This window comes from Lipophrys pholis (assembly GCF_963383615.2).
Source record: "Lipophrys pholis genome assembly, chromosome: 21".
NCBI lineage: Eukaryota > Metazoa > Chordata > Actinopteri > Blenniiformes > Blenniidae > Lipophrys > Lipophrys pholis.
The window spans coordinates 14,371,279-14,396,033 of NC_137649.1; the positions used below are offsets into that span (position 1 = coordinate 14,371,279).

The 24,755-nt window shown below is 43.2% G+C and overlaps 3 protein-coding genes across 3 annotated transcripts; all 3 read left to right on the forward strand.

The window, feature by feature from the left end:
• The first annotated feature begins 1,363 nt into the window (after positions 1–1,363).
• prdm1c (PR domain containing 1c, with ZNF domain) lies at positions 1,364–10,904 on the forward strand. Its single transcript, XM_080490488.1, has 7 exons — positions 1,364–1,576; positions 2,888–3,145; positions 4,634–4,753; positions 5,583–5,835; positions 7,217–8,238; positions 8,391–8,519; positions 8,674–10,904. The coding sequence occupies exons 1-7, from the start codon at positions 1,550–1,552 to the stop codon at positions 9,229–9,231; spliced, it is 2,367 nt and encodes a 788-aa protein (XP_080346614.1). The 5' UTR covers positions 1,364–1,549; the 3' UTR covers positions 9,232–10,904.
• An 834-nt stretch (positions 10,905–11,738) lies between these two features.
• On the forward strand, positions 11,739–17,514 carry xkr5a (XK related 5a). The gene is made up of 7 exons (XM_080490489.1): positions 11,739–11,963; positions 12,924–13,107; positions 13,318–13,502; positions 13,616–13,828; positions 14,181–14,350; positions 14,596–14,707; positions 15,290–17,514. Exons 1-7 carry the CDS (start codon positions 11,831–11,833, stop codon positions 16,231–16,233), a joined length of 1,941 nt encoding a protein of 646 aa, XP_080346615.1. The 5' UTR covers positions 11,739–11,830; the 3' UTR covers positions 16,234–17,514.
• A 125-nt stretch (positions 17,515–17,639) lies between these two features.
• On the forward strand, positions 17,640–24,593 carry tram2 (translocation associated membrane protein 2). Its single transcript, XM_080490492.1, has 11 exons — positions 17,640–17,851; positions 20,026–20,089; positions 20,290–20,399; positions 21,559–21,675; positions 21,846–21,904; positions 22,515–22,599; positions 22,783–22,853; positions 23,026–23,130; positions 23,544–23,687; positions 23,944–24,101; positions 24,276–24,593. Exons 1-11 carry the CDS (start codon positions 17,732–17,734, stop codon positions 24,350–24,352), a joined length of 1,110 nt encoding a protein of 369 aa, XP_080346618.1. The 5' UTR covers positions 17,640–17,731; the 3' UTR covers positions 24,353–24,593.
• The last annotated feature ends 162 nt before the right edge of the window (positions 24,594–24,755 follow it).

The following is a 24,755-nucleotide window of genomic DNA, read 5'->3' on the forward strand; positions in this document are numbered from 1 at the left end:
CAGATCCGCGCAATATGAATGTCTCTAAACTGGAGAAAGTGACTGAGAGTGGTGCTGATTGTCCCACTGAATGGAAACAAGCTCCGAGACAGGCATGTTGTTCAAAGTGTGGCGTATGTGCAGCGCGTGGATGACAACTCTGAAAAGTCAGAAAAAAGAAATTCCTGAAGCTGGCTGGCAGCCTGCCAAGTCAAATGTTGCTTTTGGAGAAATGAACAAGAGGCGAGAAGCCGGGGTGAAAGCCAGACTGCAGATAGACTCTCAGTACGACCCAAGAATCAACATATTGTGGACCTCACGCCCACTGAGCTGCATGAAACAGCTGTTAACTAGTCTACAGGCACAGGAACACACACTTAAATAGGTCACCTTCACCTGCTTGTCTTCATATTAGTCAATAAAAGTTTCTAGATATTGCCAAATCTTCTATTTGATATGTTTAGCATTTTGTGGCATAAACATTTAAGTTAATTAGCCGTTTGGGATTTATAGACCACAATAAAAAATTATACAATCAGAAATACATCTATATTAGCCTAACAACCGCAGTAAGTTCTTTTACAAGACTAAATTGAGCCAGGCTCGAAATTAGAATATATCTATGAGTTATGCCAGGGTGGAAAAAAATACAGAAATTCTCATCTTTTCCCCTTCAGTCTACAAAAGTCTTGTTGACAGCAACTCAGTATATATTCTATGTTTAGGCATTTATTAAAAGTTTTCAACAGAATTTTTGTTCATTCAAAAGAGCGAAAAATATTTGATTTGACATAAATGTACTATTAAGAAGAGCAAAATTTAGATAACACAGGTAATGATGCTTGTTTAAAATTACAGAGTTTTTATTTTTTTGCAAAAGATGCAGTATCAAAAAATGACGCTGCAGGAACTTTCTTGATATTGTGCAAAATCAAATTTGTTACAACCCCCAGTACATTAGAAATGTCGATTTGAACGGAACTTATTTTTTTAGGAGCCTGTCAATCTTACTTGACAATAAATGTGCACTAAATGATCACATCTCTGTGCTGCTCCCGTGATTCCAAACACCAGGCAGGTTTTCCGCTCTCTCACCCACAGGTAGACGGGGCGACTGCCAGAAAATGAAGATGTATTTGTCTGATCCGGACATAGCTGTGTGACAGCTAGTGTGCACCCCTGGAGAAAGACTCACACCCTGGGGCAAGAGAATGACACACACACACACATCCACCAACCCACCCACACACACACACACACACACAAACACACGCACATACACACACACACCCTCCAAGGAGGAGTCATAGGGCAAAGAGGAGGAGGAGGAGAAGGAGGAGGAGGGAGCACAACAGGAAAAGAGTGTGTATCTCTCTTGTACATAGTAGTACTGAAGGTGTGTGTCTTGAGTGGCAAGAGAAGAGAAGAACTCACATATGCAACTGCTGTGCAGTCAGCCACACATACGAGGAGGGGAGAGAGAGAGAGAGAGAGAGAGAGAAGACCAAGGGAACAACTACTGGTTGCTCATAGACACTCAAGCTCTAGGAGGGGATAGACAACCTGCCTTATGTGTGGCTCTTCTCTAGGCTTCACAGTAAGTATGCAATCTCTATCAATCCTGCAGTTGATTCAAATGGTAAATATTCTAGATTAATGAGCACAGAAAAATGTAACTATCTGGCGTTTTGGGTCAATATATTTTCTGAATTGCAATCCCGTGTCGAAAAGAGTCGCATCAAGGCAGTGTGTGCTTTCTAGAATCAACCTGTTACATGCATTCTTGTGAGCTTCAGCTGTGGGCTTTTTGACTCATGTCTGGATTTCTCAAAGGCTATTTTGTGCTGTATCACAATGTTTGCTGGTTTCGAAGTGAGCTGTCACACTTGTGACAGTCATTCCTAGTCAGCTGTGGTGACACACTTCAGAAAAAAGTAGAGTGAAACGTCTTTTTTAAAACTCACCTCTGTGCACTCTCAATTGCATTTTTCTAATTCTGAGAAAGGCTTGACATAATGTTTCACTGTGGAATATGTGTCACTATTGTCGAAACATGTCAATGTACCGCATGAGATTTTCAAATATTGTTGTTGATGGCTATTTTTGTAAGTGTCAAAACAATGTGCAGTTTGGAAATGTTTAATTTGTTCTTCTTTGAAGTTACATTTTTGAGTTGAGTTTTATCAGTTCGAGAGGAAACGTGGGTCAAGTGACTGCATCGCAAATAATATCTAGCACCAAACTGGAAGAAATCTTAAAAAACAACCATTTAATTTTCTTATTTTCACCTCTTCTCCTTTTCACTGTCTTCCAATCAGTAAAGGCATTGTACTTTTGTATGGACTAAGATACCTGCCAATAAACTTTGTGAGCAAGAAGAGAAAAGAGACAGTCAGGACCAGACAGAAAAAGAGAAAGAAAGTTCAAATCTGGCTGAGAGCCAAGTCTCATTGAGTTCAGAGGAAGTCTGGTTGATTCACGGGGAGCGCTGGTTTCCTTGTGAAAGTGGTCCTGCTCCTGGGCTGACGTGCACAGGAACCTCCCTCATAGCTGAGGGGTTGTGATTCAGAGAGTGACAGGATGTATGGGACAGTGGGGCCAATGGGGCAGCCAACATGAGAGGTTCCCCTTTGAAGTTTGTTTGTCCGGTACAACCAGTTGATGGGATTCTTCATCCATAACGCACTGTGTGATTTTAGTCAAAGCCTTACTTCCTTCAGCTGTTGTTTGTGTTGTCAGTGTTCGCTTCTGAAAAAAAAGAAATGGGAGGAAAGATGTTGTTGCTCAATGGGTAAAGTAATCCCTATAGCCAGAATAGTCCATTTAGATGGCAACACAATGAGATGTGTAAAGAGGTATACATAGATGCGTATAAGTAAATGACTGAATCCTTCTGTCTTTCCTCTAGGCCTCCTCCTCTGAGTGCAACACAGCCATGTTAACCTCAGAAAGATCATCACCAAGCTTAGTGCTCAACACTGCAGCAATGCCAGGGACAGAGGACGTAGACATGACATCATGGAGGGAAGCAGACTTTGAAGAGAAGTGCACTTACATCGTGAAGGACCAACCCCTGGAAGAAGATTCCGAAAACCACAGAAAGACAAAAGCGGAGAGATCCTTACCCAGAAACCTGCTCCTGAAACGCTGCCACAACTCAAACGAGGTACACGAGGCTTCCTTTGTTTGTCGTTTATTCAAATCTTCGGAGGAACACAAGGTTTTAGACGTTGTTTCACGTCTTATTTTTAATGAGGGCAATAAAATTATGCAGAGATGTATACAATCGAATCCCAAAATATCTTAGGTTTGTGTGGGTATTTACAGTAGTTGTTTATTAAATTCTGAGTCCTTGCGTCACTCCAACATCCTTCCATCCACTCATCCATCCCTAAGCAGGAAGTACTTGACATGTTGTTGTCTAATTTGAGCTTTTCCTCTCTGCTAAATGTGTGTAGAAGCAAAGATAGAGACAATGGCCCAAGTACCTTAGTACAAGCTCAAACGCTCAATGATTACTATGATGATTTCCATCCCTTCGTTCCAACTGAATATTACACCATAAAGCAAATTGAAGCATTGGGATCCATTATAGGGTTAAATTAATCTGGATCAAGTGTGTAGCAGTTAGACTATAGGCTAGGTTAATTGTGACTGAGTTTAAGAAGAGCTAAGATATCATAGATATTATGAAAAATACAAAAGCTCAAACCCACAGGATAAGTCATGAAAAGGAAACATTACGTTTCCTTTAAAAAAAAAACCCAACCCAAAACAAAACATTAAAGTAACCGAGAGTCTTCTCATAAATACTATAAATCAGGTCAGACCAGAGGAAGTAGCCTGGCTGCCTGTTTCAGAAATACTTGCATTACCACTTTGACCTTCAAAGCCTCAGTGACACTGAAGAACAGGATACATAACAATTGATACAAGGACACCTCAGATGCAGTCATAAGGCAAAGCTATAAACACAAGGGCAGAACTAGCTGAATATGCTAGAAACAGACTGTATGGACAAGCAAAATGTGTCTTCTCCAGCTACATACACAGTCAGTGTGCACCGAGATCAAAGAGAGAATACATTATCATTGCTTTGGGGCTTTTGCTTTTTTTAACACGGAGCTCAAGGTGCAGTCAACTGGTCAGGGTGTGACCGTGACACCTTATCCACGCTTCCCCACCCGAGAGGCTTGAGACAGGGGGGTGAGTTTCACACCTGGAGGTAGCAGAACAAGAGTAGTGGTGAAATTTTAATATGGTAGAGAGAAACTGAAGAGAACTTGGTTGATTGGCTTATGAAAAATTCAGCATGTGAATGAAGAAACATGTTATGTCACAGCCTTGCAAAAGTCTCATTTTCTCTGGAAGATTTATCACCAAAGTAAATAAGTAATGAGAAGAACAACGGACCTAATTTTTCTGTCCCTCCTCACTCTCAAATGACAATTCTCCATGGAATAGACTCGATTGTTTTGGTTAACTCCTAATAAGAAGACAGAGGGGTAGACGGTCTGATGAGAAGCACTAGAGTATCAGGAATTGTATCCAATCCAATTTTCTTTTTCAACTCAGGGTGCATCTGGCTTCTTGCTCAAGCCTCCAGTTTAGAAAATAGTTGGCTACTTGATTCGGTGACCTCTCTGTTTAACAGGTGCTGGGTGTGACCAGCAAGGAGCTGATTCCTAAGGGCACACGTTTTGGCCCGTTGGTGGGGGAGAGTTACACCGACGAAACCATGCCCCAAGACGCTGACAGAAAGTACTTCTGGAGGGTAGGTGACTTGCATGAGCCTGGATTTATGCACATGCATGTGAAATTCAACTTTTTTTCAGAACTGTTCACATCCTGTCTCTCCAGCCAGAGAGGTTGCTGTGGCGGTGGAGTGGCACAAGTTAGCAGTTGTGGTCAAATGTCTGACATCCTGTAAAACTATGAGTCTGCCTTCTTGATGGCTGGGTATTGATAAAGATGGCTCAACTGTATGAATGTGCATGTGTCGTTAGTGCATCATATGTTTGCCAGCTCAGTGCACAGCTCATCTGAGGTCACACACACACACACACACACACACAGCTGTTCGGTTTCAGTGACGCAGCGTTTCTCCTTTTTGCCCGCTTCGCTCAGTAGCGGTATCACTGCCAGTAAATACGCCATACACGTGTCCGCACATCTCCATGCTCACAAACTCTCGCACTGACTAAGCAAGGAAGTGGCTTCAAGCCTGAGAACTGTTATGCTTCAAATCAGCAGCATCAGGGCATCTTCCATTACATACACGCTTCTGTGTAATTCTACAGTTTAGAGTCAGCAACCTTGAAACCAGCAACTCTAACCAAAACTTACAATAACAGCCGTAACACAGACAATCTGTTCAGCCGTGACTCAAGCAGCAGCACACTTTAAAAGTTTCAGAATGCATGAAGAAAAACTTTAATAGACCTCAGAAAGTGGGAGGATATTCCACTTGACAAAGAAGATAGGTGAGAAACCAGTTGTTCAATTCTGTATTGGCAATTCATCAGCGATTGCATAACCTCAGGGTTTCAGATTCAGGCCGTGCCAAATGAATTGTCAGTAATGTCTTATTTCCCCCTTTGAAGGTCTTCTTGGAGGGGCACTTACACCACATCCTGGACGGTTTGAATGAGGAGCGAAGCAACTGGATGCGTTATGTGAACCCAGCATGTGCTGTGGAAGAGCAGAATCTGGTAGCATGCCAGAGTGGCTTGGTTATTTTCTTCTACACAATCAAACCACTACTGCCGGGCCAGGAGCTTTTGGTTTGGTACTGCCCCGAATTTGCCCGCCGGTGTAACTACCCCCCGCTTGGGCAACTGGCTGTCAAGAATATCGGTAAGTGTCATGGCACTGTCCATTATACAGAGGAGCAGAGCGTCAGCGTAGGTGGGGGTAAACAGAAACCATCCCAGTGTCCATGCAATGAGACATATCTGGTGTGTACTATCATTGTGAAGTGAGGCTCCCAGTCAAAGCGCCAGGCGACTGACAAGTTCTTTGTGTGGGTGTTTAAGAAGTTACTCAGTCACACCCATCAACTCTTTGTTAAAGGAGAACACAAAGGAGGATAGTGGAGTTCTGAAAGCAGAGAGGGGCTGTCTCCAGGTGCAGCCACAGAACTGAAGTAATATGACACCAATTTCGGGATTTAAAGCAATGTTTCAGTTTCCCTTTTTAAATCCTCACAGAAATACCGCTGGCAGCACATGAACACAAAACTTTTGGCTTTCACTCATGAAAAGTGTGTATACTAGCAGAAGTAACACACATGAGAAATATTATTTACGTACACACACACACACACACACACACACACTGGAAGTGCTGACGGCATTTTGGCACAACTCCTTATTTATTTGGCTCTTAAGAAGGAAGAGAGGTAGGAAGTGCTCTACTGACTACTTGAACTCCCTGACAAGGTGACCTGCTGACAGATTGATATCTCACTGAGTGTTAGCTGTTTGTTTGCTGAGAGCTGGCCCCTCGGGAGTGGGGGTGAACGTAACAGAGGAGTGAACAAAAGATAAGGACTGCTCTGTTTGCCGTTGATGTCAACTGTGTTACAGAGTAGGTGAAATATGCATGCATACCTCTGTATTCTGTCTTCCGCTGTTTGTCAGGTTGAGTGCTTTGTCTAATCTTAGGTAAGTCAGCAAAGTAGAATTTCTTACTTGAAAGTTTTCCCTCGATGGAATAAAGATTTTAGATCCGGATATCATAATCAAAACCAGTGCATGGAATTCAATGATTTCTTTGGTTGATCATGCAACTTTTAAGATGATCTATCCCATAATACATCAGTCCCCATTCACAAGTTTGTTCTTTGTATCAGGTATCCTGTTCTGCTTATGATAAAAAATACACTTCCAACAAGGACGGCCCACTAATGCAAATAACATACTGTATCCACTCACTCATTATCTGTATCCTGATCAGACACCTATTGTTTTACTTCTGGTGTCCACTTTCATGGAGATAGAGGGTCTCAGAGACACTGACAGACACACCTGATAAAATCATGTTTTGCTATCTTCTTATGTTTAAAGAATAAAACAGCTGGTCTTGATTAAAGTAGATGCTAAGATGCAAAGTGAACAAGATTAAACATAGAGGATTAATATTAGGGCAGGACATCGGTTATTGCAACACCTTAATTTCTATATCATGTAACATTCAGTCTCTGATATCTTTTCTCCATTTGTTTTTTCTACCACAGAACAAAGACAGGCTTCTGAGAAGACAACAGGAAAACGAGGACACAGTGTTTCTGAAATCCTCAGAGAAGAGCCCTCCAAATCTCTGTCTACCATTCCGAGACATCTAGAGAGTAGTCCTGTGTCTCAAACCAACGTCTCAGCAGTTTATCCCTTGTGTCCTTGTGTTGTCTACCCAGTCCAGCCTATCTCAGACTCTATCCAAAGCCTTCGATGTCCGCCGATGTCGTCTATGCCATCCTGCAGCCCCCCAGCTGCCAAGAGGCCAGCATTAAATAGCCCTGTCCCCTCTGGTTTGCACTTCACTTTACAGCACAGTCAAAGTCCTGTCATAGCCAAAGCTTATCAAGAGCCCATTGTGTTTGATCATGCTCGTCCTACTCTGAGGCACAATCCATTTCTCCTGGCCCCCTACTCGCTCGGCCTTCAACCTCATTCATACCCGTTCTACAGTGATCAATTGAAAGCTCACTTTAACCTCTCGTCCCATTTGCTGCCCTTTGACAACTATGCACACTTTCTACATCCCCTGGCCAACAGATGCAAAGACTTGACACTTGCTCCTTCTAATACCAAACAAGACCTTATTCTTTCACCAACTAGTGGGTACAACGACAACAATGACCTCATGTCCAAAAGGACAAGCTACCTCAGGATCCCCTCGCATGACTTCAGAGATTGCAAGCACTCTTCTGCCAGTCATATTCATGCAGACCCTACTGTACCTGTTACATCTTGTGCCTCATCCATGGTAACAGAGCGCAAAGAAGCACTACCTTCTCTTGCCCCTGGAGGATGCTCACCACCAGTGGGAATGGGCGCCTCATCGGACTGCCAACCATCCAAACCTACCTCTGCCACACACAGCAATACTCAGGATGCAATGGACCTCAGGAAGAACAAACGAGGAGGGCAGTTCATTGGCTACAAGACCCTGTCCTACCCACTCATCAGGCAGAATGGGAAGATCCGGTATGATTGCAACATCTGTGGAAAGGTCTTTGGGCAGCTATCCAACCTCAAGGTTAGTTTCACTTAGTAGAGAGTTACATTTGCGAAACTATACTTAACTAACATTTTTCAAATGGGTTTTCCTTCTTTGTGGAGGGAGGGCTGGTGAGAGGGTCGTCATAATGAATAAATGATTAACACTGCACTGGATTGTACTTTCCACAGGTCCATTTGCGAGTACACAGTGGTGAGCGTCCCTTCAGGTGTCAGACTTGCAACAAGAACTTCACTCAGTTGGCTCACCTGCAGAAACACTACCTGGTTCATACAGGAGAGAAACCCCATGAATGCAAGGTAGAGCTGTTCAAAATGATAAAAGGGTGTTGTATAAAAATCTTTTGATGTCAGCATTCACTTGTAAAGCTACGTGTCAAAACCAAATTTGACTGAGAACCCAAAATTAAGGGAAAGTAATAGAAATGCTCTCCTCTGCTTTACTTCAAAACAGGTGTGCCATAAGCGATTCAGCAGCACCAGCAACTTGAAGACCCACCAGCGGTTACACTCAGGTGAAAGGCCTTACCAATGCAAGCTCTGCTCAGCTCGGTTCACTCAGTTCATCCACCTGAAGCTCCACAAACGGCTTCATAGCGGGGAGCGACCGCATCGCTGTCCTCGCTGTCCTTCTGCCTATCTCCACTACTGCAGCCTGCAGGTGCATCTCCAGGGCTTCTGCCTGTTGTCTCCCTCAGCCTCCCACAGACACTCACCGGAGGAGCTACATCGGGTCAACATGGAGATCGAAAGGTTTGACTTGAGTGAAACTGCAGAGCAGCTGGAAGCCATGGCTGCAGAGGTTGAGATGGACAATGGGATCGTTATTGAACTAATACAGAAGATAGAAACTCATGTTTCCAGCCACCTGGAGGGTGGAAGAGGAGAAACTAAGCTGACGAGCTACAAATCAGAAAAAGGGTGTTCTGGTGTTCTGCAGCATCATGACAGCCCTCTACCTCTGCATCCAACCAGCATCAAGCTGGAGTCAGGCAGCATATCAGAGTCCTAAGACAGCCTTGCTAATCCATCCATATAATCCTTACAGGTCAACTCAGCAGCTGTCCGTTACTGCCCTATTTGAAGTAAAGCCTTATCTCAATCATGGATTGCCTATCTTATACTCTAAAGAGAGTACAGCACATGAAGAATCAAGACTTTATCAGCATGGCCTGGGACCAGTATTTTCTATTTTTGATTTACTGTATACATTTTTTTTCTATTTATTAATTTGTTCATTTTTACATATTATGCATAACAAGACACATTTGCAGAATGTTTCCTTTTCTATCTATGAAACCTCTTGATGAAAAAACAAGTGAACATATGATTATGTATAGAAGATAATTGCCTTTATTTGCGGTTTCACTGTGTGAGACAGAGAGTTTCTGTTTGCCTACACATGCGTATTTATGTCTCCTGATTAAAGTGACAATCACTGACCAAACATGACTGTGTAGTATAAGTGGGCGAACCTCTGAAGTGTCAACACTGTGAACCTCAGCTGATTGTATGCAGCATAAGCCTTTGTTTAAGTCTACTCTGCTGATTTGGGGAATTTATGATGTAGATATCCAGTCCTTATCAGCCCTTCAGAAAAAACACTGGAAAAAAAACCCAGCAGAATACAAAACAGCATTTAATATTGATACGATCCTGCAGCAAATTTCAAAGTTTAAATTGTTATGTCAGTTTTAAAGATAATCAGTGAATCTATATTTAACACTGCGATATGGAGAAAAAAACTGACTTGAGTCAATATTGTTTTTTCTGAGTAGCAATACTACTAAATGTCTAAAAAGAACAGGATAGCCAATACAGAACAAATGAATACGGTATACAGTATACCACAACCCTTCCTATAAAATATTGTTCTATAATAGTCTCATTACAAATTAAAAGGTGTCAAAAGATTTAAAGTGCTCATCGACTGATGAGAGACTTGCATAACAAGCTGCTTCTGTGTTAATGACACACCACTAATTATGTCACAAGGTACTTACCAGCTACTATATTGAGCTTCTCCTGATAATGAAAGGAAAGAGTAAATGATCAAATGGATCCTGCTCATTTCTGAGTACAGAGTCTACCAATCTATCAGCTGGAATCTGGATTGTGAAGTCGACCTGCCAATTTTGATTTTCTGGTGACAATATATTTCATTATATCAAAAAAGAGATCTTTAAGGGAGTTATTTTCTTAACATTCTTCTGTAAATTAAGCCCCTTTATGAGTTAGAATCGCAGGATTTAATTCACCAGTATAATTTAATTCGAACAACATTTCTGAAGTAATTACACATGCACAAAGAAATTAATAAATACAATAAAAATCACATGGTATTCGTAATGTGGTACACTTCAGGGCCTGTAGTTCTTTATAAGTCATTATATCCAACTGAAACCTTTTCTGAAATGTTTAAATTTTGTCTGTTTTGGTCAGCTATTACTTTAATTTATGACTCTTGTATTTTGTTTTGGCTTGTTTTTTTTTTAACTCTGTAATGCTGAATTGCTCAGATAGATATGTATGGGGATTTAACATGCAAACAACCGCCCATTCTCAACACAAAACATCTCACTGTCAACACCACTAAACCAGCATGTCAAAATAAATCAATAAATAGCCCAGATGAACAAATATAATGAAAAAACATTTGATTAATAAATGAATATCTAATTGTTTAAATATTTTGTAATTATTTTGGCACATTGGGGTCGTCAGGACTATAAGTATGGTGTACCAAGGTTCAAATCTGCTTTAAAGGAAGGGCATTCAGCATGAAATCTATCCAGGTCTATAGTCCAAGGTGCAAGGACTTACTAAACTGTTAAAGTTAGCAGCCAAATAGATGCTTAACTTATCCAAGGTACTGTTACACTGTAACCAAGTACTTGTACTAGGCTACACAATATACTGCTAAAAACATTGCAGAAGTCTGACTGAACTGCAGGAAATTGTTTCCATGCCCAATGCATTCATATAAATCCAACATGACAGACTTTTAAATGAGGATAAAAAAGTGATTGACACAGTAATTGTGAGATAATCAACAGAATAATTTTAATTGATCTAGTAAAAACCAAGTAAAAGTAACTTAAAACAACAAAGTCAACAAACTGTTCCTCTTCTGAAATGCAGATGCGCATAATGAAAAAAAAAGAAGATTTATTTAAAAAAGATAAATACAAACCATTCACCGCTAGTGTAAATTAGATGCAGAAAAAAGAGCACTGTCATTTGGAAAAACATACCTCAAAGGTCAAAGACATTAACATCATCTACTAGTTGTATTTATCATCAATTATATTGTTTACCTACATTTTTCATTATTCAATGAATGAGAAGGCCGGGGACTGGTTCACGGGGGTGAAAAAGACAAAAGAAAAGGGGCCTGGAAGCGGAGGAGGACGGAGGAAGAGGCGCGTGCAGTCACGGTGGTCGCTCGGTAACAGATGCCCCTTTAAAACCTCGCGGTGACGTCACATATTTTGACAGGGGGGGCAGGCAGCGGGAGAAGAAGAAGAGGAGAGGAAGACGAGGAGGGAAGCAGGCAGGGAGCGGATGTACCCGGGCTGGAGGATGCCCAGGACGGCGTCACCACCACCATCATGATGAACGCCGCCGGAGCGGTGGTCCGCAGGATGCCGGCGGCGGCCCGGCGGAGCGGCTGCTGGGTCGCCTGGTGCCAGGCGGCGCTGCTCGGCGTGTCGGCGCTGGTGATCGTGGCCGAACGGAGCGCTCGTAAGTGGGATACGCTACTACTCCCCGGTCGCCCTCGGGCTGCCTCGCTGGCTCCGCGGAGCGTTTAGATCAACAACGCGTTAGGTTAAACTGGGGGTTGTTTTAAACCGGGGAGGTGTTACGGATGAATCGGTACTGTTGCACAGCCGCGGTGCTTCGTGCTGGCTCCGCCTGAGTTCAGGGTTGAAGCACCGTTATGAGAGCGGCGTTGATGCAAATCATTGATTTTTCACTTCCAACCGGGGCTCCAAGTCCTTCAGGGGTCACAAAGATCAAGATGTCCACCACGGACTCTTGCTTAAGCATTTACAACAGCCACAGGGATAATTCCTTAACTTTCACCTTTAATCCATTTAAACCATTAACATAATGATGAAATAATAAGACGGATAATATCGCCGGTGTTGTCATTAGTGCTGCTTTCCACTGAACGCACATGCAGCCTGTATTGAAAACATGGTGCAGCACACTGTGACGATTCCCTGACTAAGCAGATCAATGGGGCAAGGTCAGGACAGAGCACAGGAGAGATGACTGGATGTGGACAAAGAGTGACTTTGTCTTTAGCAGATATAAATACTGCCCAGCAGCCTGTCCAGCACGCTTCAGTCACCATGGCAGAGAGAGGGTAAAAAAAAAGAAAAGGTGCTAGTCACAATCAATGTAAAACAATGATATGTCATGACACAAGAAGCTTTCAGGTGCTACTTATGCATAGAGGTTATGTAACTAACAGGTAATTGATGCTAGAAGGGTTTTGGTGCAGCCTGTATGATCTTATCAGAATAGCTTTCAATTTAATTAAAGGGTAGCTTCAAGTGTAGGCGCTCTTTAATTTCTCAAGGACTTTGCAGTTCTTTGCAGTTGTCAGAGCACAACACATACGCAGGGTTTTCTTTTCAATTGCATTGATGCCATTCAAATCGCATAATCTTGCGTCTCTGTCTGTGTATGTTGTAGTCATCTACTGTATAGGGTTCTACCTTTGGAATGAGGAGACACAGTGGGCAGGCCTCACACTCGGCCTCTTTCTACCGGGGACGACAGTTCAACTGCTAAGTGTGAAATGGTACTATGACGATGGGGATGACAGGAGATGCTACCTCTCTGTCATACACATACTACACCTCGGCATCTTTAAAAGGTAAGCATCCTCAGAGATCCTGGATGGCTTTGTCATGCATCTGATGCTGTTGGGGTTGGATTAAAGTGTGCCGTTGAGCATGCACTGTTATTATGTAGCTTTTCTTTAAATAACTCCCAAAAGATGTATTTACATTATGTTTTTGTGTCATTGAAACCTTTACGTTTTATTTCTGCCTTGATGTGTACCTCTATCGCCCTCTTCTGACAGGCTATGGGACTGCATGAGGTCCGTGTTAAGGATGCAGGGCTCGGTGGCCGAGCTGGGAGCTGCTGTCATGCAGCAGGCAGACGTGTCTGCCCTTTGGCTTCTGGAGGCTCTTGTCCTCACGCTGCCCCAGAGCCTGCTGCAGGCGTATGTAGTGGTGTCTACTGATGTGGGCATCATGTCACCAGGTAAACCCACCTGTAGAAGCATTGATGCTTCTGCATGTTGATTGTTACAGGCTTTGACTGAATAGGAGATAATGATGTGTTTTCATGTAGTTTTACCTTTGTTTTACCCCCAGTGGCCTACTGCTGTGGCCTATGCATGCTGTCCATATCCTGGTCCCTGGTACTGTACAGTCGAGCCTGCTGTCTGATGCGACCGGGTCACCTGGCCATGCCTCCAGCAGCCTTGCTCTGCCAGCTGGTGTGGAGGGCCGGCATGTTGGGTGCCAGGGTGACATGTCTTATGTTCTTTGCCCGGGTATTTAACTGGTGGGTCTGTGGAGTAGTAGGTGAGTAAGAAAAAAAAAAACTTTTGTTATTTTGGCCCTACTGTTCAATAGTGGAAAACTTGTGGAATTGAGTAATCAGTTTAGCATCGTACAGCCACAACAGAAAGGCTATTAGCTATTTAAAGTGCTGAATGTTGTGTTCCTAATGGCTCAAAATTCATGAATAATTGAGGAGACTTGATTTTTTTTACCGAGTTGAAGTTGATTAAGGAGTTATGTAATTATCCACAGAGTGATGCAGCATGTCCTCTTGATCTACTTTTCAGTCGCTCCTGTGCATCCACTTCATACACGATATGCATCTCCTCTATTGCACTTGAACATTCTCGTCTATTTTTATGTCGACCTCCAGGTTTTCACTGGCTCACAGCCTCTTTTTGGCTGGTATCACAGCAGCCAGACATATGCACTGGTCCCTGGTGTTGGCGCGCCTTTAATGGCATCATGGGCCTCGTCCATGTCTTCCTCTTCCTCAATGTCAAAGACGGACCTTCACGCTTCCGCATGGCCAGTTTTTATGCCGTAAGATGCGACTTTAATTGAATGTGTTGTTCTTGTACTCGTTTACGTCAATTGTCAGTGCATTGTTTGTATTCCATGTGTCTGTCTCATCATCCTCAACACCGAGCAGCTGGTAGAGACGTGGATGTACTGTACATACATAAGCAAATAGATTTCAATGTCATTGTCACCTCTGTGTCCTTAGCCCACAATGACGTAAAGCTGTCTACAGATGAGTGTCGGTGTGACCTTCTGTCTTTCTTCAGTTCATGTTCATAGAAAATGCCACTCTGCTGCTGGCCGCCTCCGACTTCCTCACCGAAGCATCATGGGACAACATGACCCTTCCCACCTCTGTGCTGTGCAGCTTTCTCCTCGGTGAGTCATATCTGCAGTATTAAGGCAGCTTCTCCTCAGGTGTTTTGATGTTCATTGATCATAATTAGACTGATGTTGGCTTGTCAAATAGTTTCAGCAGCATTCGGCTGATGAACCCACAGGGGTGAAATACAAAAGGTCAGCATGGATTTTGAACAGCTCCACCTTTCGGTGCTACTGATTAAAGACAAATCGTGAGAACTAAATTGATGATGTGAAAAATTACCTCGGCGCCTTGAACGTTTGATTATATTAGTATGCTTCACATTGTGTATTTTTAAGGTGAAAATGATACTGAATTAACTGCGAGTGTAAACACCTCCATCACTGTGAGCTGGAAAAAATCCACGATAGGTTAAGAATTTATTTCAGCTCAAGCCACACTTGAAGCAGAATTTGTTGCTGTGACTCTTCTCTGTGATCATAGGCTGTCTGATGCTGAACTAAAACATAACTATCACACTCAAATTAACTTTAATATACAACCAGGGTTAAAAAGAAAATAAACTGCTTTTCCCTCAAAACAGTTTCTTATTGTTCAAACTCTGATTTGTTCTACGTCCTCTTTATTGTCCTTTCCAGGCGCGACCTCTCTTGTCCTGTACTATCGATTCCTTCATCCCAAGTCGACAGAGATCTCCCAGGGCATGAATCGCAACCACATGGGAAGCACTTGCATTGAACAAGGGGAGTCCTCCTTCTCCCTTGGCGACAAAAGTCTGCCAGCTCCCTCCATTCAAAACCACGGCAGCTTCTCCCTGTCAGGTGTCGCTGGTTCACTGCTGGAGCACCCGGGTAACTGTGGGGTCCGGCCGAACAGTGCCTGCCCCTGCTACCATCATCACTGGCTTTTGATCCGCCTCGCCCTCAAAACAGGTGACCTTGGTAAGATTAACAGGGCGTATGGAGCTGGAGGTGCAGCAGCCATACTGGACATGGAGGAGTACAACCAAGAGTTTAAAAGTAATGAGGGCATGACTATTACAGCTGGAGGCAGCTGTGAAGGACTTTCCACCTCCGAGTCCCAGGAGAAGGGCCTGGCACCCCTTTCAGACTGCAAAGACGAGTTCCAGAGTGTAAGCGAACCCACATCGACAGAACAACCTGAGGAAGATGACAGTCTGGAGATGGAGAGCCCAATGGAGTCGCCCACATCAGATTTCAAGCGCAGTTCTCCAGAAGGAAAGTCCGTGTTCGGAGACAGCCCGGAGCCGTACTTTTGCCCTACAGAATCAAGTTCAACTTTGTACTTCAGCGCCGATCCTCAGTCTCCCAGCAGTTCCAGCAACCCTCGGTTGGACCGGGACATCGGGGGACTGGAAGGGGGGGTTTGCCTGAACTCGGTACCGAGCGATCCTGCCCTCCACAGAGATGTCCGTGGACTCATGGGACGGGTTGGTCCACGCTGCACTTCCACTCCCAAACTGGACTCTGGAGTGTTGGACTCTCCTTCCAGTGTCCCTCACCTCACAGGTCCCAGGAGGCAGCTCATAATGTCCCGGAGAGATGAGGACGATAGTTTCTAGCTGTCTCGTGACAGAGTCAGGGAGCAAGTAACGGCAACTTCTCCTTCATTTAAAAGAGTACACCAGCTTTTTGGGAGACAGATTATTTATCTTCTCATTGACATTGAGAACACAGTCAATAATCACATTTTTGTGTGTCTATACATGAAGCACACTGTGTGTATGCAATTTTTTTGTGTTTTTTTTTTGGAATAAGCCTAACTTTGTCTCTTCTCAAACTAGAACTTTTCTCGAGGCATTGCTTTCCCAAATGCTGGACAGACTGAGGTCACTTCAGTAGAACTGCCATTGGACATCATGAAGGTATCAGAAGAACTGAATGGTCACAGCTTTGGAGTATTTAGCTCAGGCAAAATCTTCTCCCTGGCATTCAACTCAACTAACGTGTTTGTTTGGCAGCAAAAGATCTTAAGCCTCAAGAATTATACTGTGCAACAAAAAGAACTCTGGTTCTACCGGATCGTAATCACACAAGACTGTGATGATCATCTATAAAAACATGCAGCTGCGTCATGGTGTCAAACCGCTGACGCTAAACACTAAAATTGCCGTCATTCATGTAAACAGTCGCCAGCAGCTTTTACAATAGAGAAATGAATTCCAGATCTAACATAGCATCTGACCTCTGAATCTTAACCAACTCAGTATAAGCCACAGCTTTTTGGCTTCTTAAAGCACAAGTATCTTCTGTATCGTACGTCTATTGCTGTGATTTTTTTTTTTAAATTATCCTAATTAGGCAGAGGATAAAAGTCCCTGCCTCCATAGGGTGTATTTTTTGTATATTTACTGCCATTGCTTTTAGTTGGGCCTGTAAGTCAACCTGACAAAACTGTGTTTGATGTTTTATCATTATTTACATGTTGATCATGTAAGTGCTGAAATGTTTTTGCAAATTGCATTATATGGGGGTTAGAAAAAAACGTTGTCTCAGGCGTTGACTTTAAAAAGCTTTCAACTGTCTTTTGTGTTACAAAAATGGTTCTGGGGTATTTTTGGTGACTTTTTTTTAGTGTTCTTGCAGTTTTATGGGGACAGATTTTGTTTTCTCAATGCTGTTTGAAATCCACAAAGAATGGAGTGAAATGATGCTGGGTTTTGTGTGTTACCCAGGTGACTGCCTATATGACATATTGAACTGTGAAGTTCGAGGCCACTGGTGGCTTGAAATAAGCAATAAATAACCTACAAGTTGGGGTTATTGGAGTACAAGTGTGTGTGTTTTATTTTTTTGAATAAAGTGAAATAAATCAATGCTTCATTATATTTGAGAAACAAACGTAAAAACGCGTCATTATGCAAACGTTGGTCGTTTCTTTTCTCTTGGGAGAGTGAAAACGGCTCATTGTGTAAATGGCCTCGAAGAAGGTATTTATGGCACTCGCCCTTTAAGGCGGCGCGCATGCGCAGACCGCGGAGAAAGTTAACTCCTGAACTTCGTAGTCAGAAAAATTCAGATTTTTTTTTAAAATACCAGGGAATACTCCATTGAGTTGACATGGCATTCCGCCGAAGAAACAAGAGCTACCCGTTCTTCAGCCAGGAGTTCCTCATACAGAACCACGCCGACATCGTTTTCAGTCTGGTGATTTTCATTTTGATTGGATTGATGTTTGAGGTGAGATGAGCTCTGCTTCTTTTTTTTTTTTTCTTCCTTCCCTCGCTTCACTCAGCTGTTTTAAGATGGCATGCCCACTAACACCGACAACGATGGGACTTGAAATAATTCCTCCTTCTTTCCCAAAAAGCTTTAAATGCTGTCTGGACGTTGTGTTTGTTGCCGTCAGCTCCGCGGCTTTAGCGTCGCTCCTTGAATAACTTTAGTGAACAATGAATGCTGCTCTGTCCTCAAAGTAGCTGCAAAGTGTCCAGACTGAGCCGCATAGAGACACTTCGTAACTGTTTCCCACCTTCTATATGCTTGCTGCTTCATACTTCAACTTTTCTGTGCCTTGCGTATTAGTATTTACGAGTTTCATACTTTTGGAGTACCACCTTGGGGGGGAAAAAAAAACCCCTCTTTTGTTGGCATGGATGTGACAAGCCTTCTGAAGAAAAATAACATTTCCCCATCAATATTTACCTTATTTTACCGTGTCTTCATATCATTTAAGTAAGTCTTCTGTTGCATTTTGTTTTCGAACTCTGTCCAGCTACTGCATAAAGTCCAAAAGAAGACAGGAAGTGAATATTCTTTGAGGCTTTGAAATAAAAAGCGCTTCCTTCGAGGTGCATCACTCGTCAGCGGTCAGTGGTTTTATTCTGAAACATGTAACCGGAAGTTATCTACGTCCTCGGTGCTGACTCGACGGGTGTAGTTTACTGCCACGTCTCAATCTCTGAGCCGCTGCTCGGGCTGCGGTGGGCTCAGCTGCTGCCCGAACCTCCGAAGACATTTATCTGCTCACATTTACTGCATCTATTAAACATTTTATCAGCTCGTTTCTGCTCTTTGACAACAATCCTGGGCATTCTGCAGCTGCGTTTCAATCCGGATGCCCTGGCTGTGATCACACAGCTGGTTTAAGTAGAAACTTAACTGGGGGATTTCCTTAGTAGGTTTTTTTTTTTGTTTTTTTCCCTTCGCTTTGGGGCGAATATGAGTTAGAATAACGGTGCTCGTCTAGAATGTCCGATTTTGGTGTCAGATCACCTCTGCACAGGGAGTCCAGGGTATAACTGGTGACACATTGCACCGCGAGGGTCTCAGACTGAAGTCAAGTGGGTCCCTGGAGGGATCACAGAGGGAATTAAAAAAAAAAAAAAAAAGTCAAAATCCAAACCTGACAGTACTTTGATTAACCAGATATGATAAACTCTATGTTTGGCTTTTTGGACCACCCCCTCAAAGCTGCCCACTTGTGTGAAGTTTGTGCTCATTTAATCTATTGCATAATATTTTGAGGTACTTGCTTCTAGAGACATCGAGCAATTGAAAACACTCTTGCCCCGTACTGAGAATACCCCCAGTTTGCATGTTCTCTCTCGCGTGCATTGAAATTCTCCTGGCGTTCTGATTTGTTACTCTGAAAGACTTGCATGTCAGAATATCCAGTAACTATAAAACACCTGTAAATGTGAGTGTGTGAGATTGTCTCCATGACCGGCCTATGGGCAGACAGGATTTCTCCCAGTGGCTCTAAACTGGATAAAACTATGGATTGAAGTTAATTGCTGCTTAAGTTTATAATTTCAGGTGTCTCTGATCATCACTTAAAAAAAAATCAGTGTCAAATGGTGCATCTTGAGCCAAGTGGTTGACTATACTTGGACAAGTCACCAGCCAGCAATGTGCATATTAATATTAGGTTTTTAACTTTGAAAAGACGAGTATAGTCATCGTGAAATCAAGGTCAAGATTGTAGTCCTGCACTTCCTGTTTAGCTTACTTTCAGATTGGAGTTTTATTTCCTTTTTATGATACAAGGATGGGTGGGAACTTCACACAACTATTTGCATGTCTTAGAACCAATGGCTGTTAGGGAGATAAACAGGAAGCCTAATCAGATGACAAGAAATAAATGCTGACCAAGAATAAAGTAATACATTGACATTTCTAATAGAATTCTGCCATATGTATCATATCAAAGCGGTTGTGGAGCGCTCATTCACGCTGTGAGCTCAGGGATAACCATTACACCACTATGCTCTATTGTTTCCGTCTCCATGTTCCCACTCTGATCCGTAGTACCGTGGAGAAGTTGTTAAGCATTCTGCTTTCAAGGGTTCTAAACCAGTTGATTGACATTGCATTCGTACTTGTTACTAATCCGTATTATGCTCTGTTTTCAGGCGACAGCCAAGACAGCTATCCTGTTTATTCAGCCACAGTACAATGTCACCACATTATCTCCAGGTATGAAGTGACCAGTCATAATGGGCTCAATTTCACTGTCACTTCTGCTTTTGCTGTTCCTGCACGTTGTGCCACTGTACAACTCTCACTGTTGTAATTACTGAAATCATTCACGTCACATCAGGACGTGCAGCACAGACCTGATTACCGACATGCTGTGTGTGTTTCCGTCCCCTCTATGTGTGTGTGTGTGTGCTTAGAGGGAGAGGTCACGTTGTACCATTACGGGTGGAAGGACTGCGCCACCATCCTGTTCTATTTCTTCATCGCCATCATCCTCCATGCAGTAGTCCAGGAGTATCTTCTGGATGTAAGCACCGAAACACACAGTGAACCTCTTTGTGCGGTTTCTTTTCAACTGTCATTAGGTTTTACATGTTCGTTTGTGTTTTATGGTGAAGAGCGTGCATGAATATCTTCGAATATCTCGTATTTTCTTCTTTATCTTCTTTTTATTATACTATGGTGGGAATAACTCTGAGTTAAGGGCTTAATAAGATCGCAGGGGCAGAGGTCTCTCCCCCATTATCCTCCACCAGCCATGGTTATATCACAAGTCAATTCTCTATACCTGCTTTAGTGAACTTAGGGTGGCAAAGTGTGAAGCCTTACCAGTTGATTAAAGACAGAAGGTTCACCACTCGGGACAGGTCGTCCATCTATCACAGTGACACACACACACACACACACACACACACACACACACACACACACACACACACACACACACACACACACACACACACACACACACACACACACACACACACACACACACACACACACACACACACACACACACACACACACACACACACACACGCTCGCTCCCTCGAGGGCAATGTAAGAGATACCAATTAGTCTAATATGCCTGTCTTCAGACTGTGAGAGGAAACTGCACACATGGAATAGAAAGCCTGATATTCCAAATCGCGCAGGTCTGTCTGAGCTCTACATTTCTGATTTCTGCATAAACCAAATGACACATTCTGCAATGACAAACTAGAAAAATACCTCACGTATTGACGGTCGTTTTCAAAACCTCACAACAACAACATTAATAAAAAACACGGCGTTTGCTGATTTGCAGACCATTTTAGACCAAGGAGCTGATAGTATTGCATTACTCTTTGGAACGAGTCGAGGAGACAGAAACCGAGAGGATCACTTGATTTGTCTTGAAGGATGAGCGCCGTGCGTCTTTGCATGTGAAAATAGGTCATCAGGCAGGAATGAGGTTTGGAAAATGTGGCGATGGCACGAAAATACAAAGTGTCTTGAAAGGATTACTTGTTCAAAGGAGGGTTTTCAGCAGCAGCCATAAATAGTATCTGCTGTCTTTTCTTGTCCTACTTATTTGTGTTTTTGTGACACTTCCTGGTGCATGACAATGACAGTGTCAACATGTCACCCATTATGACTGGCTCCAGCTCCGCTCACATGATCTGCCGTATTGTTCCCGTCTGCAGAAAGTGAACCGACGTCTTCACCTCTCCAAGAGCAAGAATACAAAGTTTAACGAGTCGGGCCAGCTGTGTGTGTTTCACTTGGTGTCGAGTGTGTGGAGTTTCTACCTTCTCATAACAGTGAGTGAGACCTTCCTGCCATCTGCATTCAAGTGGCGACTTCCCAGTCAAGGAAATGCCACGTACTTATTTTTAAAGCTTAAACAAACACACACGACATCAACAAAGCGACAGCCTATTAACAATGTGAAAGCTTTAAAGGGTTTGTTTTTTTTACTCCCGTCACACAGGAAGGATATCTCCTGCATCCCAGCAGCCTTTGGGAGAATTATCCCCACGTACATCTCAGGTATGATTCATTTCTTTTGAACCTCTTACTGATATTATTGTCACTGTTTCCTGGCTAACTTAGAACACGTAAAGAAACAAGTGGCCTTGTAATATTCAGCTCAGTTCTTACTGTATTCAGCGGATTTGCATTTCCTCACATGTATAATCTCTTGAATTTGTGCAGCTGTCAGGGTTGTGAGGAAGCTGTTCCCAGCTGATTATGGGTGAAGGCGGGATACACCCTCGCCAGGATGCTTTAATCACAGGGCAAACAACCTCGCAACTCAGTTACTCCAGCCTGGTTTCTCCAACTGACCGCTGACGCTTGTTTTCTCACTCTGGGAATGTCAAGAGGAGAACACGCACCGTTCCGCGTATGCAGAAATAAGTAGACCAGGCGTGGGATGATTTTAACCTGTGCCTCAGATTCTACTTCAACCAGAAACGACTATGGGAACTCAGAAGCCTCCAGCTTCCCTTCACTATGAAACGGGCGGTTTCAGAAATGACAAACGCAACGACGATTTACCGGCACGCAGTTTTTTGTTTTGCATGAAGCCCCTGAACCTTGATAACGCACGTTGAGCTCGCTCCTGTGCAAACCTTCCCTTTTTTCGTTTCCGGTCTAGGTTTCAGGTGAAGTTTTTCTACCTCACGCAGCTGGCCTACTGGCTGCACGCCTTGCCGGAGCTCTACTTCCAGAAAGTACGCAAGGTCAGTAAAGAGGCCGTGGGAACTGGAGGAGCACTGGAGTGTGACCAGATAAGCTTAGTTTACATGTCTGAGTTTTGATAGCATGTGTATGTAAATATATATATATATATATATATACAATGAGAATGACGCTACAAATGAATTTTAAAAACTTTAAATTAATAAAGGCTGTTTGTCTTCAAGGAAGAGATTTCTCGTCAGCTCCAGTACATCGGCCTCTACCTGCTGCACATTTCTGCAGCCTATTTGTTAAAGTGAGTAATCCTGCTGAAGCAACTTTAATCACACGGACTTTTAATGTGAAGTTTAATTTAAAGATGCATGCATTGTTTATTACAGCGCACCTAACCCGAAAGTCTCTGCAAATGCTTTCATGAATGTCATTTGTGACGCGGCTCCCACTTGTTTATTTTTTTCTTTGTGTAGTCTGAGTCGTGTGGGTCTGGTTCTCCTGTCCCTCCAGTATGTGTCAGAGCTGGGCTTTCACATCGCCAGACTTTTGTACTTCACTGACGAGAACCATCAGAAAATGTAAGTAGGCAGCCGTGTGCCCGCTCAAGCAAAAAGTGGTAGGATGAGATGAGACGCCGCTCATTAGTGTCGCCACTGGTTAAATTTGAAGTGTTACAGGATCAAAGTCGACAGCAAGGCAGAAACGGTGCAGGTTGTAATATACCGAGTTATTGAAACGGGAAAACAAAACATTAAGATGTGTTTTAAAAAGTGCCCCTGATGAGTGATGCTGAGGAGATTGTGACATTTAATTTTCTTTATCACAAGCACTAAAATCTTTCCCCTGCATCAATTCTATCGCGAGCCTTCAGTCACTTTCATAGCACCTTGTTTAGGTTTTAGATTGTCTCGGCAGGTTTTTTTTTTTTTTTTTTTGGTTTGTTTTCCTTTTCTCCTCTCTGCCAACAACTGCACCGTGCGTTTCATGTCAGGTTTGATACGTGGGCGGTCAGCTTCGTGTTTACACGGATGTCTACACTGACCCTGATGTTCCTCTCCGTGGGGTTTGGTTTGGCTCGTGCTGAGAATCAGGGGCTGGATCTGGAGATGGGCAACTTCAACACTGTACTGATAAGGTGGGGTTGTTTTCAGCACTGGTATTACCGCCTACAGCTTCAACAAACACATTGGAAGTACACTTTGCACCCATTAAAAGTGTTGACGTTCATGTTTTATGATTATTTTACAACACACGCCCACACAAGATGACATTTAAAGTAGAAGAACATTGTTTAAGATGTTGACAAATTATTGCCAACGTGACTTTTACTGTTACATAATATTATGTGAATTTGCACGGTTCTAACCCCGCCTTGCTTTGGGCCCCTTCAGGATGACTGTTCTGCTGCTGGTATGTTTGACCCAGTCATGGCTACTGTGGAAGTTTATCCGTTTCCAGCTGAGGCGCTGGAGGGAGTTCAGACATGAACAGGCTGTGCGCAAGAGGGCTGCTGCTAAACAACCCCTGCGGCCACTAAAGAGAGACTCGCGTGAGTTTTGAAATCCAGGTTTTGCAATTCGGAGTAAATGATTCCAGAGATATCGGGAAACTAACCATGATCCCATGATTATTTCTTTCTATTTATCTGAATTACACTTGCTATGTCTCCGATGCTGCATTTGAGGGCAAACCTTGACTCCCTCCCCCTGTCTTTGCCTCACAGTGGGTCACCATGAAAATGGAGTGCTCAAAGCCGAGAATGGAGCCTCTCCTCGGACGAAAAAACTGAAATCTCCCTAAGATAACACACTGACTGGCCCGATCGTTTGCCTCAGCGCCGGCTGAGGTTTCTCATCAGCACCACAGTGAAGCTGGGGGCTGCCGGCCGCCAAGCTTCTGGTTGAGTATGTCCTGAGATGTCAACATGGACTCTTGTCGGGACAGACTCGAGCCCGAATGCTGGAAAAAAAAAATAAAAAATGAAATCCAAGGAAATCCCTTGAGCCCAACAGACATTTATTCTTATCATATCAGTATTTTTTATTTTTTTTTTAATACATCCACGCGGCCTGCTATCCCATCCGAAAGGCACACTATTGTATGCAGAGTGATTAAAAAGTAAAGTGAACACAGTGCACACAGCACGTGTGTCTATGTTGAATGTGTTGATGCATATCCTCAAATAAAAGTACTGTATCGGTTG

Excerpts from the sequence above, each read along its gene's own strand:
- prdm1c (XM_080490488.1), top strand. The coding sequence starts at position 1,550 with ATGTGTGGCTCTTCTCTAGGCTTCACA. Across the intron at positions 4,754-5,582 it reads ACAGAAAGTACTTCTGGAGG|GTCTTCTTGGAGGGGCACTT; the intron begins GTAGGTGACTTG and ends CCCCCTTTGAAG. Across the intron at positions 8,239-8,390 it reads GGCAGCTATCCAACCTCAAG|GTCCATTTGCGAGTACACAG; the intron begins GTTAGTTTCACT and ends TACTTTCCACAG.
- xkr5a (XM_080490489.1), top strand. The coding sequence starts at position 11,831 with ATGATGAACGCCGCCGGAGCGGTGGTCCGCAGGATGCCGGCGGCGGCC. Across the intron at positions 13,108-13,317 it reads CACCTCGGCATCTTTAAAAG|GCTATGGGACTGCATGAGGT; the intron begins GTAAGCATCCTC and ends CTCTTCTGACAG. Across the intron at positions 13,503-13,615 it reads TGTGGGCATCATGTCACCAG|TGGCCTACTGCTGTGGCCTA; the intron begins GTAAACCCACCT and ends TTTTACCCCCAG.
- tram2 (XM_080490492.1), top strand. The coding sequence starts at position 17,732 with ATGGCATTCCGCCGAAGAAACAAGAGCTACCCGTTCTTCAGCCAGGAG. Across the intron at positions 21,676-21,845 it reads GTTTCTACCTTCTCATAACA|GAAGGATATCTCCTGCATCC; the intron begins GTGAGTGAGACC and ends CCCGTCACACAG. Across the intron at positions 24,102-24,275 it reads GCCACTAAAGAGAGACTCGC|TGGGTCACCATGAAAATGGA; the intron begins GTGAGTTTTGAA and ends TTTGCCTCACAG.